At 36.0% G+C, this 19,760-nt stretch overlaps 1 protein-coding gene across 17 annotated transcripts in view; it reads left to right on the top strand.

The window, feature by feature from the left end:
* MYT1L (myelin transcription factor 1 like) overlaps positions 1-17,597 on the top strand; it is a 277,706-nt gene extending 260,109 nt beyond the window's left edge. For 9 of the 17 annotated variants that reach the window (XM_015859374.2, XM_032443418.1, XM_015859366.2 and 6 more), the window contains 5 exons: positions 1,312-1,533; positions 10,780-10,871; positions 12,528-12,637; positions 14,323-14,466; positions 14,794-17,597. In XM_015859374.2, coding sequence (XP_015714860.1) covers positions 1,312-1,533; positions 10,780-10,871; positions 12,528-12,637; positions 14,323-14,466; positions 14,794-14,934 — 709 coding nt within the window. In that variant the 3' untranslated portion in view covers positions 14,935-17,597. The remainder of the gene's footprint in view (positions 1-1,311; positions 1,534-10,779; positions 10,872-12,527; positions 12,638-14,322; positions 14,467-14,793) is intronic. The other 8 variants (XM_032443417.1, XM_015859363.2, XM_015859364.2 and 5 more) reach the window with 3 other exon arrangements.
* The last annotated feature ends 2,163 nt before the right edge of the window (positions 17,598-19,760 follow it).

Genomic DNA, 19,760 nt, shown 5'->3' with positions numbered 1-19,760 from the left:
GCTTCACATGTTCTGTAACAGGTTGTATATATCTTCAGCTTTTAAGATACTTTGGTTTGAAGCTATCCAAGAATATGTGTCTTAGGTGTGAAATAGTTTTGCTTAAGAAAAAATACATAGCTCTCTAAATCCCAAGGAATGGGATCCCACTGGCCCATTCAGATTCAATGACCATGAATTAAGGACCCATGTTGACTTATTCTAGCCAAGGATATGATCTTCTCTAATTTAAACCGATTTAAGTGCATCTTTCATATGTGACTCACAAGCTACATAAATCTTTATCTCCTAAAATACCCTACAACGTTTCTGTGTTGCAGACAAACCACACATGCTAAATAAGGGATTAAATATGTATATGAAAGCACTACTTAGAATCCAACTGCTTATTCAGTTTGTAAGAAGAGGAACAAATACTTACCTATAGGCCTTTGCTTTTTTCTTGCAAAGTGCTCTAATCTCAGTGACTGCTGCTCCTAGTAGGTTTAGTGACTGCTCTGAAACATTCAGAATTGGGTCCTCCATGTTGTGTTGCAGCAATATTTTAGTGTAGGACTGTAAGTGAATTAACTAGACTTGTTTTGGCCTGTGCTATATAATGGCATGCTGACTGAAATATTTTCTTTAAACATTTCATTTTGAAGATCCTATCTTCTTCCTTCTAACCCTGAGTATTGTTTTTTGGTGGTGGTGGGTTTTTTTTTCTTCTTCTTTTTTTTTTTTTTTTTTTTTTTCCTACATATATAGGGCAAACATATGGGGAGTTTGTATAATCTCTCATAATCTAACTCTTGATTTTTAATCTGACAACATCCTTTTAGTGCAGAAAAACATCACTTACTCTGTTTATGCCAAACATTTTCAGGACTTCAGACAAGTGTGCTTTAGAATCCATATACATACCTAAAATGTAACAGTGATGGCACTAAATAGGATTTTGTGGTCACAGACTTTTTATGGACAATTTCCCTACTGTGTAGAGCTCCATAGCCACCATTCCAATTGCAGTGTGCTGTGTGAAAACTGGCAATTCAGACATACCTTTCACTGTTTTTGTTGCAATTACATGGTATCAACAGCTGTGACTTCATCCACTGCCTAGAGGATTATCAAATAATAACTTTTTTTTTTACATATTAGCAAAGCTCTGTTTGTCGTTCTACTCACTGGAGGGTATCTTGACTATTTTTAAGACGACAGTGCATGATTGTTCTTTTCTTTTCATGTCAGGTTTATTTTGACTTTGTTGTAGAGGCTACCAGGTATATGATGGCAAGACAATAAAGTTTATCTCATCTATCTGCTATCCAGATGTCCAGTTCCTGGTTGTGATGGTCAGGGTCATATAACTGGAAAATATGCATCCCATCGCAGCGCATCAGGGTGTCCTCTAGCTGCCAAAAGGCAAAAGGATGGGTACCTAAATGGCTCACAGTTCTCTTGGAAGTCAGTGAAGACGGAAGGAATGTCATGTCCAACCCCAGGATGTGATGGCTCAGGACATGTTAGTGGTAGTTTTCTTACTCATCGTAGGTGAGTAACCATGGTTTATATTTTTCACTTAATTACATTATTTAAATTATATTTACAATATTTGGAATACAGCTTTTTGTCACAAGATTTCTCTGTTCCTTTTGACATTCATTATTACTTCAAAAATAGGCTTCCCATTCACATTTTAGATAACTGGAAATAAAGACTCACAAACTGTAAAATGAAAATCTTTGCAAGTAGAGATCTGAATCTAAATCTATAATACACAGAAGATTTTAGGGAAAAAAAATGTGCACAACAGTAACTGTAAATATGCTACTGCTTTATTGAGTGACTGAAAAAATTACTTTGGTACAGACTTTGTAACTCACATCAGAATCCACCTGGTTTTCAGAGATGTTGAATATACTGTTGATTCACAAATGAGCATGCAATGAAAGTATTTTCAGAGACCAGTTCTATAAATATGATATACTTTTTACTTATTTGGTAATGAGAATGTTAGCTCAAAATAGTCGGGAGACTGCAGAATAGAAACCCAAACAGAATACATCAGATTATTTAAAAATAATGGAATACAAATATTAGACAAAAGGAAAACAAAGCTCTAATTTACATAAATTTAGCAAAAATAAGAGAACTTCAGAGGTAACATTTTGCATAGCTTTTAAGAGATTAGTGGCTAGTCTGCTGGGGATAAATTTTGTCCCTGTTTTAAGCATTAGGTTATGAAGAAGCAAGGGGTTTTTTTGGAGCATTAGGTGGGAATCTGAGTGTGAGCATTGTGCCAGGGCAAAGCTCTTCTTTTATCCATAGTAGCTAATATTTGTTACCAATCAGAAAAGTTCTCTAAGCATACATATGAGCTAGATGCAGTAGTGTCCTTAATGCGTTATTTGAGATTTTATATTCTGTCTTTTGTAAATATACATTAATATTATGTTATCCAAACAGCTATAATACTTGGAAACTGAAACAGCAAAGTGACTTGTGAAAATTATGCCACCTATTGAATCAATTATTGTATATATGGAGAGAGGTTTCTGAGGCACAGATTTGAAAATAAGTGCAAAGATGAAAATTCCGAAGCTTTACCAAAGGAATGAAAAAATGCTGTAAAGTCAGATGAGTAAAAAAGTACATATATTGTAATCTGATACACAGTTCACTATGAGCTAGTCCAAAGTAGAGTCTTCAAAGGGTACACTAGTATTTTCCTGCTAAAACATGTGCCTCAGTGCAATATCAAAACATTTCTTGAACACCTCCTTGGACAGTGACTCAACCACATCCCTGGGCAGCCCATTCCAATGCACAACTGCTTTTTCAGAGAATGAAGTTTTCTTAATGTTCTAATGTCCAGCCTTTTAAAAGCTTTATTGTTTTTGGTTTTGGCTGCCTGTTCACTCTCCACCATTGAATTATTTTGCTTCTTTCTAGTTCTTACTTCTTCTAGGTCTGTATTTCATTTCAGTGGGAGAAAGTCATGCAATGTTAAAAGCACAGAAGAATTGGTTAAACTCACTATGTTTGGCAGTAATTACAATGAACAGTGACAGGTGTCATCATGGTGACATTAAAGATGGATGAGGGACATGCAAATGGGCCAGCAGATTTTTAAGATGTCAGGGAGAGGATCACGACAATTAAATATGATAATAATATATATAAAAAGAAGAAAAATGTGAAATTAAATACATATAGTCTCATCCAGATTTCTATTCATCAGTTGCTGAATCTGTGCTATTTCAGAACAAGCAGTAGAGCAGGCCTTTACTGAGCAAGAGGTACAACATCTCATATTTGTACATCTGTACCTGTATGTAAGAATTATTTTGACTCCATATAAGCTGTTTTTTGGTGGTCATGGACAATGGTAACCAATAAAATGGTGCCCAGACATGTTGGGATATTTGTTAGTTGGTTTCAGCTGTGGAATATGAACATGTCTTCAGGCTATGTCCAGGCCCTGTCTGGTTGAGTAGTTTAGATATAGATCTTCCCATGTGCTTCTCCTGGGCACTGATAGAACAGATTACCTGGTCTCACCAGCTGTGCTCCTAGCAAGCACCCTTCTCATCTGTGCCATTCAGCCCTTAACAGGACTGATGGTAAAGAAAGGCCCAGAGTGCTCCCAGTTTGCATACAGACAAAATAAATCAAGAATCTGACACCAAATACTAACACATATAATCTGCTCATGTCCCAGTGACAGATTGTCAGAGGTTTGTCAGTCCACCGAATCCATGTTCATTTTCATGAGGACTCAGAATTGCTCTCTAAACTCAGAATAATACCTTGTGAAATGTCAAGTCTCACTTTAATTAGAAGTATTTACTGAATTATTGTTTTCCCCCTTTCTCCTCAATATAAACAAAACAGTCGTATACAGATAAATTCTGAGAAATAGATAATCTTTTCCTATGACATTTGGAAAAAAAAATATAAAAATGAGCCTGGGGCAGACATCTACTGCAAAAGACTGCAGTAAGATCAGTTAAAATTTGGCAGCAGTCAGAAGTGACTAAAAGCAGAGCCCGGTCCTTGAAAGAGTTGGGCTCTTAAACTGCAGGTAGTTCTGCCAGCTCTTTTCATTACAATCCGGAAGAAGGATGGAATAACATTTTAATCAAATGCACAGTCTATTAAACTGATAGACCCCTAACAGAGAGCTAATCTAGAAGGACTTAAGAGGCTTATTTACCTTGGGAAAGTCAAGGAGAAAATAATATGGAATTCATATTAGAAAAAGCAGACTGCACAGTATAAGCAAGAAAAAGCACTTAGATGTGCAGAGCTGACAAATGACAGTAGACAGTAATTCGTACGTGTGCTTGCAGTGTGACATCTCCTTGATTTCAGGCACTTAGCAGAAGCTCTCTGGTTATAAACCTGTTTGTTCTCATTACAGACATAGCCTATAAAAAAGCAGAGATCGCTTCACGGCTTTTTAGTAACAGGTGGGACAAATTTTCCTCTTCAAGTCCTGCTGTCTCTCTGCTGCCTAGTGAAGTTCGTAGAGAAACTGTGCTTTTAGCTGGGCTTGGTCAATAAACAAGTTGCTTGAAATTTTTTGTCTACCCCCAAAAATAATCGAAGATATGTTGCTAGAGATACCTATTACACATAAACAAGTCTCAGTCTTCACCTTCCCAACACTATTTGACTTATCAGTAAACCCACCAGTCTTCAGGACGTGTTGTTATGTGTTATGTGCTGTAATGGGACAGTAGAGAGGCTGATAACCAGGATTTGGCTCCTACCTCCAGGAAAATCCCATCAGTGTTGCTCTATTAAGTGCTTTCTTTGTTGCCAAAATGTATAGGGCCACCTTCATACCTGTAATGTGCTCTGATTTTTCCTCCTTTCCCTCAGAGTACTGAGAGATTTTTATCAGTTGTTTCATCATTGGGCAACAGGCAAAAACCCTTTCTCTGTTCAGGGCTGAGAGGTCAGTGCTCATTGTCACGTATGAGAAGCCCACCTGCAGAGCCTCTGCTGACTAATCAACTTAAATTAACAAAATATTGTGTAGATTTGCCACAGGACTAAGTATGTGCAGCTGAAGGCCAACTTTAGCAGTGTTCTTACAGTTCCAGCATTCTGAGATTCCTTAATCCTTTTTTTTTTTTTCCCTACTGCATATTCATGCCCCAGAGGGATTCCTTTCAAATTGAGTCTACTCTCAGAGCCTTTTCTCTCAGATTGGCAGTGCTCACATTTCTGCATTTTTAATTTATTTTTAAAATGTTATTATTTTTTTTACCTGATTCTGATTCTGTTCTTTTATTCTGACAGGTAAACATAGTTAAGCTAAAGCCCTCTCAGCTTGTGTATATCATGGCCATTCACTCTATATGGCAGCCTATGTGTGGCTTGACCAACCAGATTTTAGTACGACATTAACCCTCCCACTCCAAACTAAGAAAGTAGTTATTTGCAGGAAGTCTTTCTGAAACAGTGAATAATTATCACTAAGATGATAACAAGAAGTTTACATTTTATTTTTAATCAGAATGGCTGTACTTTTTCTCTAGCCGCTCAGGTGATGTTCTAAGTTTTAATTCTGAAACCAAAGCAAATATTTATTTAAACAGAAATTAAATCTAAGCTGCTTTCCTCAGCAGCTTTGTAAAGCAGCTTGCCTTGGAAGCTGCCACTTAACACATCAGTCTTCTTATTTTCCATCGTGACTGAAAACTTCACTGAAAGTTCTTACACTGGCATTTAGGTATGAGTAGTAAGTACACCAAAACTGCTTTAAACAGAGAACAAGGCTTAAAAACCACTACATTAATCGGAAATCATTCTTTCTGAGTGAAGAATTCTGAAATTGAGCTTAAGAGACAGTTTCTTCCAACACAGCACAAAGGCAGCTGGAGTTGTGTGGCTGGTGGGGAGGAGGTGATTCCTACATGAGTCCCAGTAATCTCCAAGCAAACAGCACTACCCTGTTTGCAGAAGCTCTCCATAGCTAACACTCCTGGACTCCCTTTACTTCACAGTTCAGTAGGGAGCTGGGGAGAAACCAGTCATGTTTGAATGTAAATAAAAATGAGTGCTCAGCCATGGAGGATTCCTTTATCTCTGCTGGCGTTGTTCAGAGGATTTCATCCTTTAAGGTGTGCAGGAGAATTTACTCATGGGAATAAGGAAGTCTCTACATCTGGTACTCTTCAACATAGAAAAAAATGAGTGTCTCATGGATTTAATATTAAACCAAGGAAAGGGTCACTTTGATCATTGAGTTTGATCTCTTAACTTGAACTTCAAACATTACCAAACAGCTCTGGAGCTTAGTCAAAAGAGTAAGATTTCTTACATTAACAAAATGAAGCAGTAGTTTTCACTGTGATCTGTATTTATCTGCATTTCAAAACTATTTTCTCTGGGGCTCGTTTTGGATCTGTCTGTAGTTAACAGATGTCCTGGGACATATTTCTTTCTTTAATTTGTAGATGATGCTACTTTTAATAAACAGGAAAAGAGTTTTGTTTTATTTTCAAACAAACAAACAAGCAACAAAACAAAAATCCCACAGTGGTGGTGAATCAATAAACATCTTAAAATGTTTCTAAAATTAGCCCTCAGGATACATTGTCATTACTTCAGTTAAATCCTCTTGTTCCTTTACTTCCTGTTCTTTCTTTCTTTGTAAACTTCAACACTTCACACACCAAATACAAAAGCTGCATTTAATTTTGACCCATGTCTCCTACTTTTCCACATCCCCAAATCTCTTCTTGGAAAACATTTTCTTCACTTGACAGGCCAAGTAGAATTCCTTCAACTTTAAGAGCAACCAGTCTATGTCTGTCTGCTGAGACAAAATAAATAAATAAATAAATAAATAAATAAATAAAACCAAAAACCACCAATTAAGAAAAGTGATAGCTAAAATCAGTCACCCAGGCAATTACCCCACTTGGTCAGTGATCCCTCCAGTCAGATGGCCTTTCTTCCTTATTCCCTCTAAGACAGCACTAGTATATTCTTGTTGCAGCTCAGCATTTTAGCCCATGTTTCACTGTTTCAAATCGGACTTCTTTGTAAATGTGTGCTAAGTACTAGTGAGAAATCTCCTTCAAACTTTTTCCCCCCAAGTAATTTTCCTTTTATTTGGGGACTAATTTAACTTTTTTTTTTTTCAAATCTAGTGATTATAAGACTAGGCATTGGTTGCAGTGTAACTGGACTACTAAACAAGAAAAAGAAAATGCATTATTAACATTGTATTTGACTCTTAAACAACTCAATGATCATATGCACTTTTGTGCACATAGTTTTTTGCATACATCTTACACTACTGGGTTTCTGTAAGTCACTGCTCTTCATTAAAGTTGGCACAAAATGCAAATATAGCTCCATATGGATGGTGCTTATTTTGTGGATTGGGGGGCTACTTGTATTTTACCTCTGCATTCCTCCATTTCTAAAGTGTTCCTGAAAAAAAGAAGCCCAATTAATACAGGTGTATAGTGTATAGAAATGTCTGCTGCATTGACAGTGCCAGACCTACATGATTAAGTTCAAACCATGGACCTCTCTAGCACCCATCCCCAACAGAAGCAAATTTCCAATATAAACTGTCTACTGCAGTGTCAGATGTACATAGCCAAGCAGCAAAAAATTGAGGCTTACTCAAATTTTAGCATGTACCTTACAGGAGGTTTGCAGGATGTGACCCCAGGTCACTTTAATCCAACAGTTTAATTCATTTTCCATAGGTTTTCTGTAAATTGTTGCAGTGGCTCGCTTTCAAGGATGATATACCACACTGCACTTTCTCAAATTAAATAACTGATAGTAGAAACTCAGTGAGAGCCAAGAAGCATGGCATCTCAGAGAGATAAGTTGCTGATGACCAGCGGCAGCAGCTCAGCTCCTGCTGAATCAGGAATTCAGAGGGCTCCAGGAGTTGAGTACTGGACTTCTCATAGCTCTACCTGAAATGCTGTAGCTTCATGCCCTGTGGCATCCACATTCAAGCAGAGATAAACGATACCTTGTTGTGTGTAGACTGTATTTATTACAGGCATACTCCCAGCAGTGTTGTTAAAAAGCCTTATTCATTTTTAATGCAGGAAAAAAAAAAAAAAAAAAAAGAAAAGAAAAGCTCAACAGTGCTTGTATTCTATCTTGCAGTATTTGTCATGTGTATGAGAATAATGGCAGTGGCAAGTGAGATAATTGTGATTAATTTTATGAGTTCTTTACTGGAATGAATAAGCTCTAGATTTTTCCATTTGTGTACAAGTCAGTGGAAGGGTTGTTTACAATATAATAAACAAACCAAAGCAGGAATACACACTAATTTGACTTGTAGCAGAAAAATCTGTGACAAAGGAATCAGTTGTAAAGGCTTTCAAATTGGTAGTGTCTTTATCAAAATCACTAGTTAGATTGTTTGTCTTTTTTTTTTCTTTTTTTTTTTTCCTTTCAGATATATGTGACTCATTTTCCTTAAATCTTTGTTGAGATTTAGAGACAATAGAAAGCTATGTCCAACACATCCACTCACTCACTCCCTCCTCAATAGGATGAGAAAAAGGCAGAGGTTCTGAATGCCTTCTTTATGTCTGTCTTTAAAAGTCAGACCAGTTATCTTCAGGTTACTCCTCTCTCTGACCTGGTAGTCTTGGCTGGGGAGCACACTAACCCCCTGTGATTCTGGAAGAAACAGTCAGAGACTACTCCAACTGGACTGCCATAAGTCCATGGGGCCAGATGAGATCCACCCGAGTGCTGAGGGAACTGGCGGAGGTGATAGCTGAGCTGCTTTCCATCATCTATCAGCGCTCCTTGTTGACTGGTGAGGTCCCAGAAGACTGGAGGCTTGCCAGTGTGACTCCCATTTACAAGAAAGGTTGTAAGGAGGATCCAGGGAGCTACAGGCCTGTTAGCCTGCCCTTGGTTCCAGGGAAGGTGCAATAATTGGTGCAATTCTAGCATCCAGTTCTGCATAGGGCTGGAATAAGCTATACCTATTTGCTGTTTTGAGAGAGAATTTCATTTTGAGGAGTTCCCTGGTTGGTCAGCTATTAAAGCTATTGGAGAGAAAAAGGCTGAGGATGAAGATAAGAGCAAACTGCCATAATTGTTGCAATGCAAATACTGTTGTTATCTTTAATTACTTTCCCCACACCAATGTTTTTTTCCCAAAATACACAACTTCCTCCTTAATCTTCCTCAGGACTCCCATTGTCACTTTAAGAGGAGGTTTGGTTAGTGGTCATGCCTTGAGTCTGAAGCAGAGCTTGGAGTATTGTGTCATCCTACTACTTAGTAGTGAAAACATATTAGGTCATGCTCATTCTTGATACTGACAGGGTTGTTTTATTATATATCTTCTCAGTAACAAGTCTGGATGTTGAACCTTGATTTTTCTTCTGAGAAAATAAATTTAATTTTTAAACATTTTTCTGGGAAAATTGCCTTTTCTAAATGGCTTCACTTGATAATAGTAGTCTAGGCTTTTTAGATAAAAATTCTAAATTATTCCATATTGTACTTAATTTTTTTTTTTAGTGGGAAGTTGTGTCTGTACCTAAGTAAATGCTTTTGCTCACAGACATCTTTGTCAGAAACTTGTTCCATATTGTAGAGATATTATCAGGAGGCAGTGCCATGTGTGTAACACTTTTTAGTCCTAGTGCTTATGGAATCATAAGTCCTGAAGGAATATGGACTTGTTTAGTAAGTTTCAAAAGTTCCAATCAGACTGAATATATATTTAAACTTACTTGTGATTTGCACTAAGGATGTGACTTCTAAAGAGCAGACTGTTTGATGTATAAAATTACATAAAAATAGTGAGCATTTCCCATATCTATTTTTATTTTTTACAATAAATCTGCTGAGATTGCATTTTACATCAGACTATTTTGTATGGTGTAATTAAAAGTTAAATGTTTTGACAACATCAGAGACAAGCAATAACTGATGTCTAACCTAAACTTACCCTGACACAACTTAAGGCCATTTCCCCTCATCCTGTCACCAATGAGAAGAAACCAACATCACTCTTGCTGTAAGCAACTTTGAGATATTGGAAGAGAGCAATAAGGTCTCCTCTCAGACCCCTTTTCCCCAGACTAAACAGCCCCAATTCTCTCAGCTTCTCCTCATAGGTCATATTCTCCAGGCCCTTCACAAACCTTGTTGCTCTTCTTTGGACCTGCTCCAGGACCTCAGTGTCCTTCCTGTACTGAGGTGCCCCAAACTGAAACTTTTATTATGCTTCAACAGAAAACTAACACATAAATACTGTTGTGTTTTTATTTTTTAAGCAGTTAAAAAATAGCAATTTACTCTGCTCAGTACGGTATATTCACTGAGAGAAGCATAGCCTGTAAGGGTCAGTTGATGAGATGCACATCAATTAATGAATTAATGTCTAGGCACGTTAATTAAAGTGGGTGGCAGCTCAAAGAGGAGTCATGTAAATTTTAAGTGGAGGTGTATGTACAAAGTAACTACTTTTAAAATATAAATTTTAAAGATCATTAGAAAATCGGACTGTTGTTCCTTGGTTCTTATCTGTTCAAGATATATCTGACTTATATGTTAGCGTTTACACAAAAAAGAATTTGTATGAAAGAATAAAATCATGAAATAACTACTGGTAAGTCTTAATTTCTTTTTTTCTTTTTTGACTAACGCACTCCTTCAGTACCAGGTAATGACCATGATCTTCATCTCTCATACTGTTTTCTGTCACAGGTTTGGATTAATAATTTAGTTTCAAAGATCTATCAAAATTAATAATCTTTTTAATGTTCACAGTTTATCAGGATGTCCCAGAGCTACTTCAGCAATGAAGAAAGCAAAGCTGTCTGGAGAACAAATGCTAACAATAAAGCAGCGGGCCAGTAATGGTAAATTTTTAATCATTACCTTTTAGTACAATATTTCATTGGTAGCTTAAGTTGTCACTATAGGCTCTTTTTTCTGTGCGTGGAAGTCTTCGTATAAACTGTGAATTCAAGGTCAAGAGAATTTAAAGTGGGCTTTATGCTGTGGAAATCTGAGTCAACAGTGGAGTGAGTCAGACTGGCCTGTTACACTCAAATAACTCTAAAATATTTCGAAGTAGGGCATAGCATTGTAATTTTCTGGTTCTCTGATTCATATCTCATTCACCAAGTTAGATAGATGACCTTATGTTGTTGCAGGATTTAAAGGAGGAAAAGAATTTATTGCCAAAGTGTCAAGTCCTTATGAGGTCCCTTGAATTCATTTGGGGTTGTGGTTCTGTAACCTCCATTTCATCTTCAATGATCTGCAGTCTTTCCAAGGAAACTTGAGTTTCAGGAAAGATGCTGCAAGTACCTTGGATGAAAGTGAAGACACTATCCTTGCACCTGAACTACAAATAAAGCAAACTGTAGGGGCTTCAGATGAAATAGGCAGTACATAAGCATCGTGTCTGGGAGGTACCTAAGTCCTAATTTTTCTTGGAGAACTTGAAGTAGTCACTTAATCTGTGACTGTCCATGCCTAATATGCTGCCTTCTTAAATCCTGGCATAAAATGTGTTTCAGAACCAAGAAGCATTTATAGAAAAAGCTTTCTGAAGAGCCATTGCAGCACACATTGCCAGCACAGCTGGAGAACGTGTTGGTTCAGTTGCTAGTATTCAGGGAGTTAAAGATCTGGGCGTAATTTCCTCTACAACCTGCCATATCCAGGAAGAATGGCTTCAGGAATGGGATACAGACATTTGGGATGCTTTCGGAGGCACACAGCATCCTTCTTGTTGCTGTGAGGCATAGTGGGAAAAGATATGTAAGAGCAAGCCAATGGGAACACAAACTCTCTAGCTTTAGGACTTAGGACTTTTACTTCAGTAAAACCAGCTATATTTCTTCCTAGGACTGTTACATGCTTTGCTATGATAATTAAATGAATAAATAAAACCTACAGAGTTCATTCATCTTTGAATCCTTAAAGATATTGGTGCCAGTTCTTAAAAAACTAAAACATCATTTCCATTTTGCAAATTGCCCTGAGTATCATTATATAACACTTCTGAACTATTCAAATATTAAAAGCAACAGCAGAATCACAATATATCCTAATGCATCAACAAAATTTTACTACATTGGGAAATGATTTTGTCAGCATTGTGTTATGAAAAAATTATCATGTTAAGATATTTACCTTCAGAAGATCTATAAATTAACCTAGTCCTTCAAATAAGTTACATGAGACTGTGGAGCAGAATTCATTGTTACAGGTGCCTTTCTTGTAATGCGGTGTTAAAATCAGTATGTGTAAAAAGAAAGTTGTGACTTACTGATTCTTTAGGCATTTTCCTAACACATGCTGGAAAATTATTGCAGATTTGAAAGCTGTGGAAAATACATCTAACTTTCTAACTTGAAAACACAAGTTTGAAGAGCATTTCCTTCTTCTGTATTTTTTTCTCTAATACTTCTACTTGAAGTAAATTAAATATGGAAGTAATTAATTTGCTGAACTCTGATTTAAAGCTTTGTATTTTAATACATCTTTTATTTTATATGGTATAGGTATAGAAAATGATGAAGAAATTAAACAGTTAGATGAAGAAATCAAAGAACTAAATGAATCCAACTCCCAGATGGAAGCTGACATGATTAAACTCAGAACTCAGGTAACAGTTTTATGAAGCCCTAAATTCAAGTGCTTTTTCTACGTGGCTGGTTAAAAGAAATATGGGAGATATATTGTAGTCTTTCGTATTCCTCACATACTAATATGTGAGCCATTTGTAAAATCAGAAAACAATATTCAGAATGCAATTTCCACATCAATTACCACCATTAAAAAAAAGAGCCCTAGCTAATTATACTTTCAAAAACAATGACAAAAGCATGACCCATCAGCTTTTTATTTCCCCTTGATAAAGCTATGTATACATTTCTAATAGTGGTTAAATTATTAGGTTAGATCAGAGTCATTAACAGAAGTCACAAGGTGAAGGAGCCCAAATGTACAATGTGGCTTTTTTCAGGTTTGCTTTACAAAGGAAATTTAGATATGGAAAAGAGTACCTATTACACTTCATCACCTAGAGCAGCTCTTGGCAGCAGGAGTGTTTCACAGATCCAGCTTAATTCCTTTTAGGTTCCCTATAAATCTGTTGAAAACATGGGAAAGCTGATGTTGAAAGCTCATTTTATTCTCGTTTCTCACCAGTCCTAATGCTGGATGGAAAAGTCAAAGGAAGGAAATAAATTGAATTCCTTCCCTGAAAATTTTCCATGGCCCAGCATAGCTTCTGGTGCTGTTTTATTTGAGTACAGATGGAAACAGTGAGCTTTACTGCAGTTCCCAGTATTTTTCAGCCTTTAGTTCCATGATAGTAATCATTAAATGCCCACTGATCCTAACGGAAGTAGAGATGATTGTTTCTTGCTACTTCTTTACCTGCTGCTTGTGGAGAAGTGTGTAATGTCCATTGTGCTCCTCCTCTTGTATACTCAAAAATAGAGAAAGGATGTGGTCTTTTGGAGTGTTTTTGTTTGACTTCCAAATGATAGCAGAATTGATATTGATACCTCATTTCAGTTTTATTCAGGGCTCTCTGTCATTATTTGATCATTATAGGATTTTACAGATGTTTTACAGTTTTCTGGTGAGATAAAGCATAACTGTAGGGAAATGATGACAAAATGCCAGAATGTAAAGCAAGAACTGCATTTTTGCATAAGACTTGGAAGAAAACATTTTAAATTTAAGATCTTCTAGTAAATTTGTTGATTTTAACATGCATTTCCAGAAATATGAGAGGAGTAGAAATACATAAATGTAAGATAGGGAAAGAAAAATCTGCAAGTAATTAATTTTCGAATAGTCAGCATCTCACATGACACAGCCCAAGGGAAAAAAAAAAATGTTTAGGTGGCAACACTCAATTATAATTTTTAATAGATTTTCTAGCTATTTAAATTATTGTGAGACAGCAGCACCATGCCATACCTAGCTGAGCTTTCATTGACAGCAGGCTCTTCATACTGGTCACTAACATAAAATTAGTTTTTAGGGTAAATATTGGAGCATGACTGACTCTAACAAGCACTTGATTTCTTTTTCTACTCTCTGTTTTAACCTACACAAACACACACTGCGCAGTTTGCAATAGCTGTTAACAGTTGTCATCCAGTGTGTAAAGTTAGGACAGGTCTACAAAGTGTAAATAGGTATAATTGAGTTATAATTTTAGTTTCAATAACAGATATTTTTCTCCTTTCTCTGGTGTTGCTGTTATTATTCCCTTTGAAGAGCACATGCTTTATAACAGCTTGCCTTATATTACATTGTACACAAATTTGTCCATTTTAGATTACCACAATGGAGAGCAACCTGAAGACGATAGAAGAGGAGAACAAAGTAATTGAACAGCAAAATGAGTCTCTTCTTCATGAATTGGCCAATTTAAGCCAGTCTTTAATTCATAGTCTAGCTAATATCCAGCTACCACATATGGTAAGTGATTGAGAGCACAAGTTAAGGAATTTGGCGATCTTCAGTTCACTTCATACAATAGATGTCTTTTTTATGTTTACGTTTCATCAACCGGTTGGATATTTGTGGTAACAGCACTGAAACCATAAAGATACATTTAACTGCTAACAAAGACATGGAGGGCCCGTTCCGGTGTATCCTGTAAAAAAATTAAGTAAGAACTAAATAGGCATTTTAAATATTATAAACAAATGGTGGCAGTTATGCCTTGATAATATGTTATGCTTAAATGAATATACAATTAAGAAAATAAAAGTTGTATATGAACTACTATTTAATATCTCGTAGGAACCAATCAATGAACAAAATTTTGATGCTTACGTGACCACTTTGACGGACATGTATACAAATCAAGATCGTTATCAGAGTCCAGAAAATAAAGCCCTACTGGAAAATATAAAGCAGGCTGTGAGAGGAATTCAGGTCTGAACAGCTGCTATAGTGGTGAAAGTCTTGCTTAAAAAAAGGATGCCTCTTGTTTTTTGCTGCTGTAATTTACCAGAAAGTGTTATATATTTATTTCTGTTTGAAACAGTGTTATGCTTACAAGACTTCATAATGATTTTATGTCTTGCTTTAAAGATAGTAACTGCAGAATAGTTTTTTGAATACATTCACATTTTGTACGTTTTCATATAAGCTGACATAGTGTGATATGCCATGTAATGTTTATAGCTGCTAATGTATGCACATTTTTGGGGTATATATATTTCTGAAGAGGTAAGCTGATCAAAATAAATAGAGTGTAAATTCTTTTTAATGCTTTAGTGATTAAATGTTTTAGTATTTTGAACTGAAATGGACAAAAAGAAAAAAAAAACAAACAGCTTTGAATGACGATGTTGCGGTCTGCAGCCACTTTTTAAACACTATCATTTTGCCTCATGTTGGAGGATTTTATGGGATTTAAGAAATACATTTTGTGTGCATATTGTTTCATAGCAAGAATTGGTTGCAAAAATGCTTTATTTTTGAACAATGCTTGAAAATATTATGTGACTTTTGTTTTTGGAGGATGGTGTGTGGTGGGGGCAATAAAATGAGGTTTTTTGAATTCCAAGAAAATGGCATGGATTAGATGTAAGATACAAAATGGGTAATTTATTGTAAGACAACATCAAGCCATGGAAACTTGACAGAAGATTCAAAGCAGCTTAAACAGCACTTTTTAATTAACTTCTAAGCATTACATGGTATGAATATGAGAACTTCCATTATGAAAAGAACTATATCAGAGGTGGACAACGTGAAGATTTCAGCTTTTATTTTCAAATAAACTTTGGAGCCAACATTCTCTTACCTCTGCTGGACTGCTAGTGCCCCTCTGAATTATCTGTTATAGCAATGTAGTTCATCTTTCAGAAATTCTGTATTTCCAATTCAAGGTGGAGGACAATATTTTAAAATTAATATTGCCTTTTCACATCTTTAGTTTTGGGATAAACACAAATGATCTGCTTCTGTTAGCATTACTGAACTGCATTCGCTGCTCTCCGTAGTGGGAATGCAGTTCAGTAAAGACTTTTCCTTTTGTTTGGCCAAGCATTTGATCCAATTTTTAATATTTCAGCATTTATGTTTTGCTTTTAGTTGGAGAACAATCGTTACTGCAGCATCCACATACGCTTTGTATTCGTTCTACTATTACCTATTGCAAAAATGAATGCAATCAAATTTTTAATGTAACTAAATATACTTCAGCACTTTTTTTTGCTTTAAACTGGATCATTTTAAGGTAAAACTTATTTGTATCTTCAAGATTTGATTGTTTTCTTCAAAATGACTGCACTATATGTATGCATAAGACCACTTTTTATTACTACATTTTTCTTTTTTTAAGTAGTAAATTTGGTGATGTGTTGTGTTTTACGGATGTTGAATTTATTTAAATTTGATAGCATATCTTTTTCCTTCCATGTCTTGATGTTATGCAGAAAGTACAAAAGTACTTTAAAATTTTGTTATGAAAAAGATGGATTTTGTAAAAAATAAAATATTTTTAGCAGAACAGGACTTACAGGGTCATTGTCCCCACAATGTGCCAGTTGACTATTTGCACTTACCTTGCCCTATATATCCATACGGAGGTGTGCAATTTCTTGTGTCATTAGCCTTGTGACACTAAACTAGAACAAATTATAGTGGAAGCCATTATGGCCAATCCAGTAATATTGCTAAGGGAGACTACAGGGATCTCACAACAAATATTCTGATACAATACTCAACCTCGGTATATATATATATGTATAAATATATGTATATCCCAGCGGCACTTTATACTATTCACTGTACAAAAGCTTACAGTTTTCCACGAGGACTTTAATAACTAGCTGGGAAAAGATTATGTAATTACTTTGGGGCTCTGCAGTATCTTATCTGTACAGTGCCCTTTTTCTGTTGTGCTATTAGTTGTAGCTGCCATGCTCAGAATTGCCTTTTTGAGAGCTGAAGCAAGGTGCTTGTTGTTCACCTTCTGCCATATATATTGTACTTTTGCCCTAGCCTCCTTTTAGGGCTTTCATTGTTCATAATGGCATATGCATTTTTCCACTGCATTGTGTCTGCAGCTTCTTTGCCAGTATAGTAATGCTTTCAGTAGAGTAATAGATAGTATCAGTTTTGGATTCTTATTGTTATCACCTATGTACAATGGAAAGGGATTTTAAGCACAAATCTGCTGCTCATCTAATGTTGGTACATAATATCAAATCAAAAGTTATCTGTGACTATTATATAGGGATCACAAAAGTGTCACATATTAGAATGCTGACCTTTCATATGAAATTATTGTGAGTCATCAGAGTTTATTTATTATAACTTATTGTTCATATTCATTTCTAAGTTAATTTAAGTAATCATTTATTAAGACAGAATTTTGTATAAACTATTTATTGTGCTCTCTGTGGAACTGAAGTTTGATTTATTTTTGTACTACACGGCATGGATTTGTTGACATTTTAATTTTGCTATAAATGTGTGGAATCACAAGTTGCTGTGAGACTTCATTTTTAAATTGTGAACTTTGTACAAATTTTGTCATGCTGGATGTTAACACATCTTACTCTAAATAAATAAAAAAATGTGTTGCCACATTTGTAGCACAGTGGTTCTATGATCAGTTTCCGAATTTCACTTCATTTACTGCATGGCATCTACACAGATATCTTTGTAGATAATTTTTAACTACTAGCCACGGTCTCTGATTCCTGGAATTCTTCAGGCAGGATGTATGACTGCCTCTTTGAATTACGCTCAACAGAAATTTGTAAAACCAAGGAGAAGTTTATTCTAACATTTCAGAACATCCTAGGCAGAAATTTCACAGTGATTCCCTGGCCTGATAAGTGCAATGGAAGGACCGTACGTTTAAAATGAAGTACGCTGATAATTAGGTCCTCAGACTCAAAAATGATGAATTGAACATGAACCTGAGATGGGATGATTTTCAGTTTCTTTTGACCTTCATTAAGGCTTTTCACACCTGAGCTTTTATAGCCTATCCACAGAAGAGGCAAAGGAAAACAACAACCAGTTGACACTTTTGGTAGGCGCTGCTTCTGGCAGGAAGAGTGACCTTCAGTAACCGCTGTCATGTTCAACATTAACTGTGATCTGCACCACAACTTAACCAATGTTATGACTGCAAAAACTGGTTTCAAATTCATTATCACTTTTAAACAATCTAATTAAGATATCTTAGTGGGAAACAAACAAAAGTAATTACAAAGGAGATTAGCAATTAATTGATTTATAAGCTTAATTATTACTTTACCATATGCTTAGTTCCTGTATTGCATGCATATTATGTCCAGCATTATGCAGTGTTATCAATAATTAATTCTGCATGCCATTCTTCTTAATTGAATTCCTTTAAGATCATCTTAAGTGACCAGAACAGGAGCTGCCATATTCTCAGCCATCTCTGTCTTTAGCATATGCTGGTTGGCTGAGGGAAGGGCATGAATACAAAGGGTCCAGGGCAATTTGCACAACAGAATGCAAAATAATAAATAAACAAAAAGGCAGATAAAATCACACCTGCAACTGAAGGCATCACAGCAAGAAGGAGTATGATTCTCTGTGTGAATTTGTTTTACGCAAGGCAAAATATTTATATTTTTTGTATGTAAGGCAACTTTTTAGAAAAACCCATTTTAGTTTTTAGTGTCACATAAGAATTGATGATTAATCGTGATCTCCCAGATCTCTTCAGTTTCTTGTTATGCTTATTGTAAATGAAGTAACAGAAAGTTTTTCACCTCAGATCTTGATTTTATCTACTTCTTGTGAGACTTTTTCTGAAAGAAACACAACAAAATGGAAAAGTTTGAAAAAAGAGAGAGACTACAAGGGCTGAACAGGTGAAAGAAGTGAATATCATTTAGAGGACAGCTGTAATCTTTTTCTAACGATCTGTATCAAACAGTAATTCAAAACATGTGGCCTACACGTGAGTGCAGAAGACTAATGGTCTACTGCATGTTTCCAATAGATGGGTTGTTCTGTTGGTATCAGAACTATACTAAAGAAAATCAACAAAACAGGCCATGGAATAAAAAAAGTTAAAGCAATTCTGAGAAAAATTAAACATGAAGAAACTTCTAGATGCACCAAGGTACTTTTACATGTCATTTAAACACACGTATGCTTTTTATCACCAGAGATGTTTAAAACATTTCATTGCATTATTTCATCAAATGAAATAACAACAATGGAACAGAGGTGGCAGGCAATTCTCAAAACTTTGGAGACCCATAATAGCCAAAATTCAGCTTTTAGAGAAAGATGGGTTTAGCAGAAATGCTAAGTCATGGCATGAACTTGGATGGAGCACCTGGTGAGAAGGCAGGGCTAACCCAGGGGGGCTCAAACACATGCAGTGCACCTGAGTGAATGGATCCTGGCTCCACCCATTCCCAGACCTCATTTAAGGGTTGGCAGAGGAGACAAGGGTATCTTGCTGGAGTTCCCTGCCTACCTGAGGCCTTCTAAAGGTAAGCAGATTTTTGTTTCTTTATTTAAAGCTACTGCACTTGGGCATGTTCTTCCTTACTACAGCCTAAGAAAGACTTTGCTACTGTACTGTCATTGCTATGCTTTCCACTGTGTTATAGTGTTACAATGAGCAAGAGGTCAAATAGGTTGGTATTCTAGACCTGTGTCTAGTGCTCCTGTTCTTGTGGAATGAGATTGTTCACCTGAAGTCCAAAGTTTGTGGACGCAATGTATAAATATATATATAAATATATTTATAT

Source organism: Coturnix japonica, chromosome 3 (genome assembly GCF_001577835.2).
Source record: "Coturnix japonica isolate 7356 chromosome 3, Coturnix japonica 2.1, whole genome shotgun sequence".
NCBI lineage: Eukaryota > Metazoa > Chordata > Aves > Galliformes > Phasianidae > Coturnix > Coturnix japonica.
This window is presented reverse-complemented; position numbering and strand designations above follow the sequence as displayed.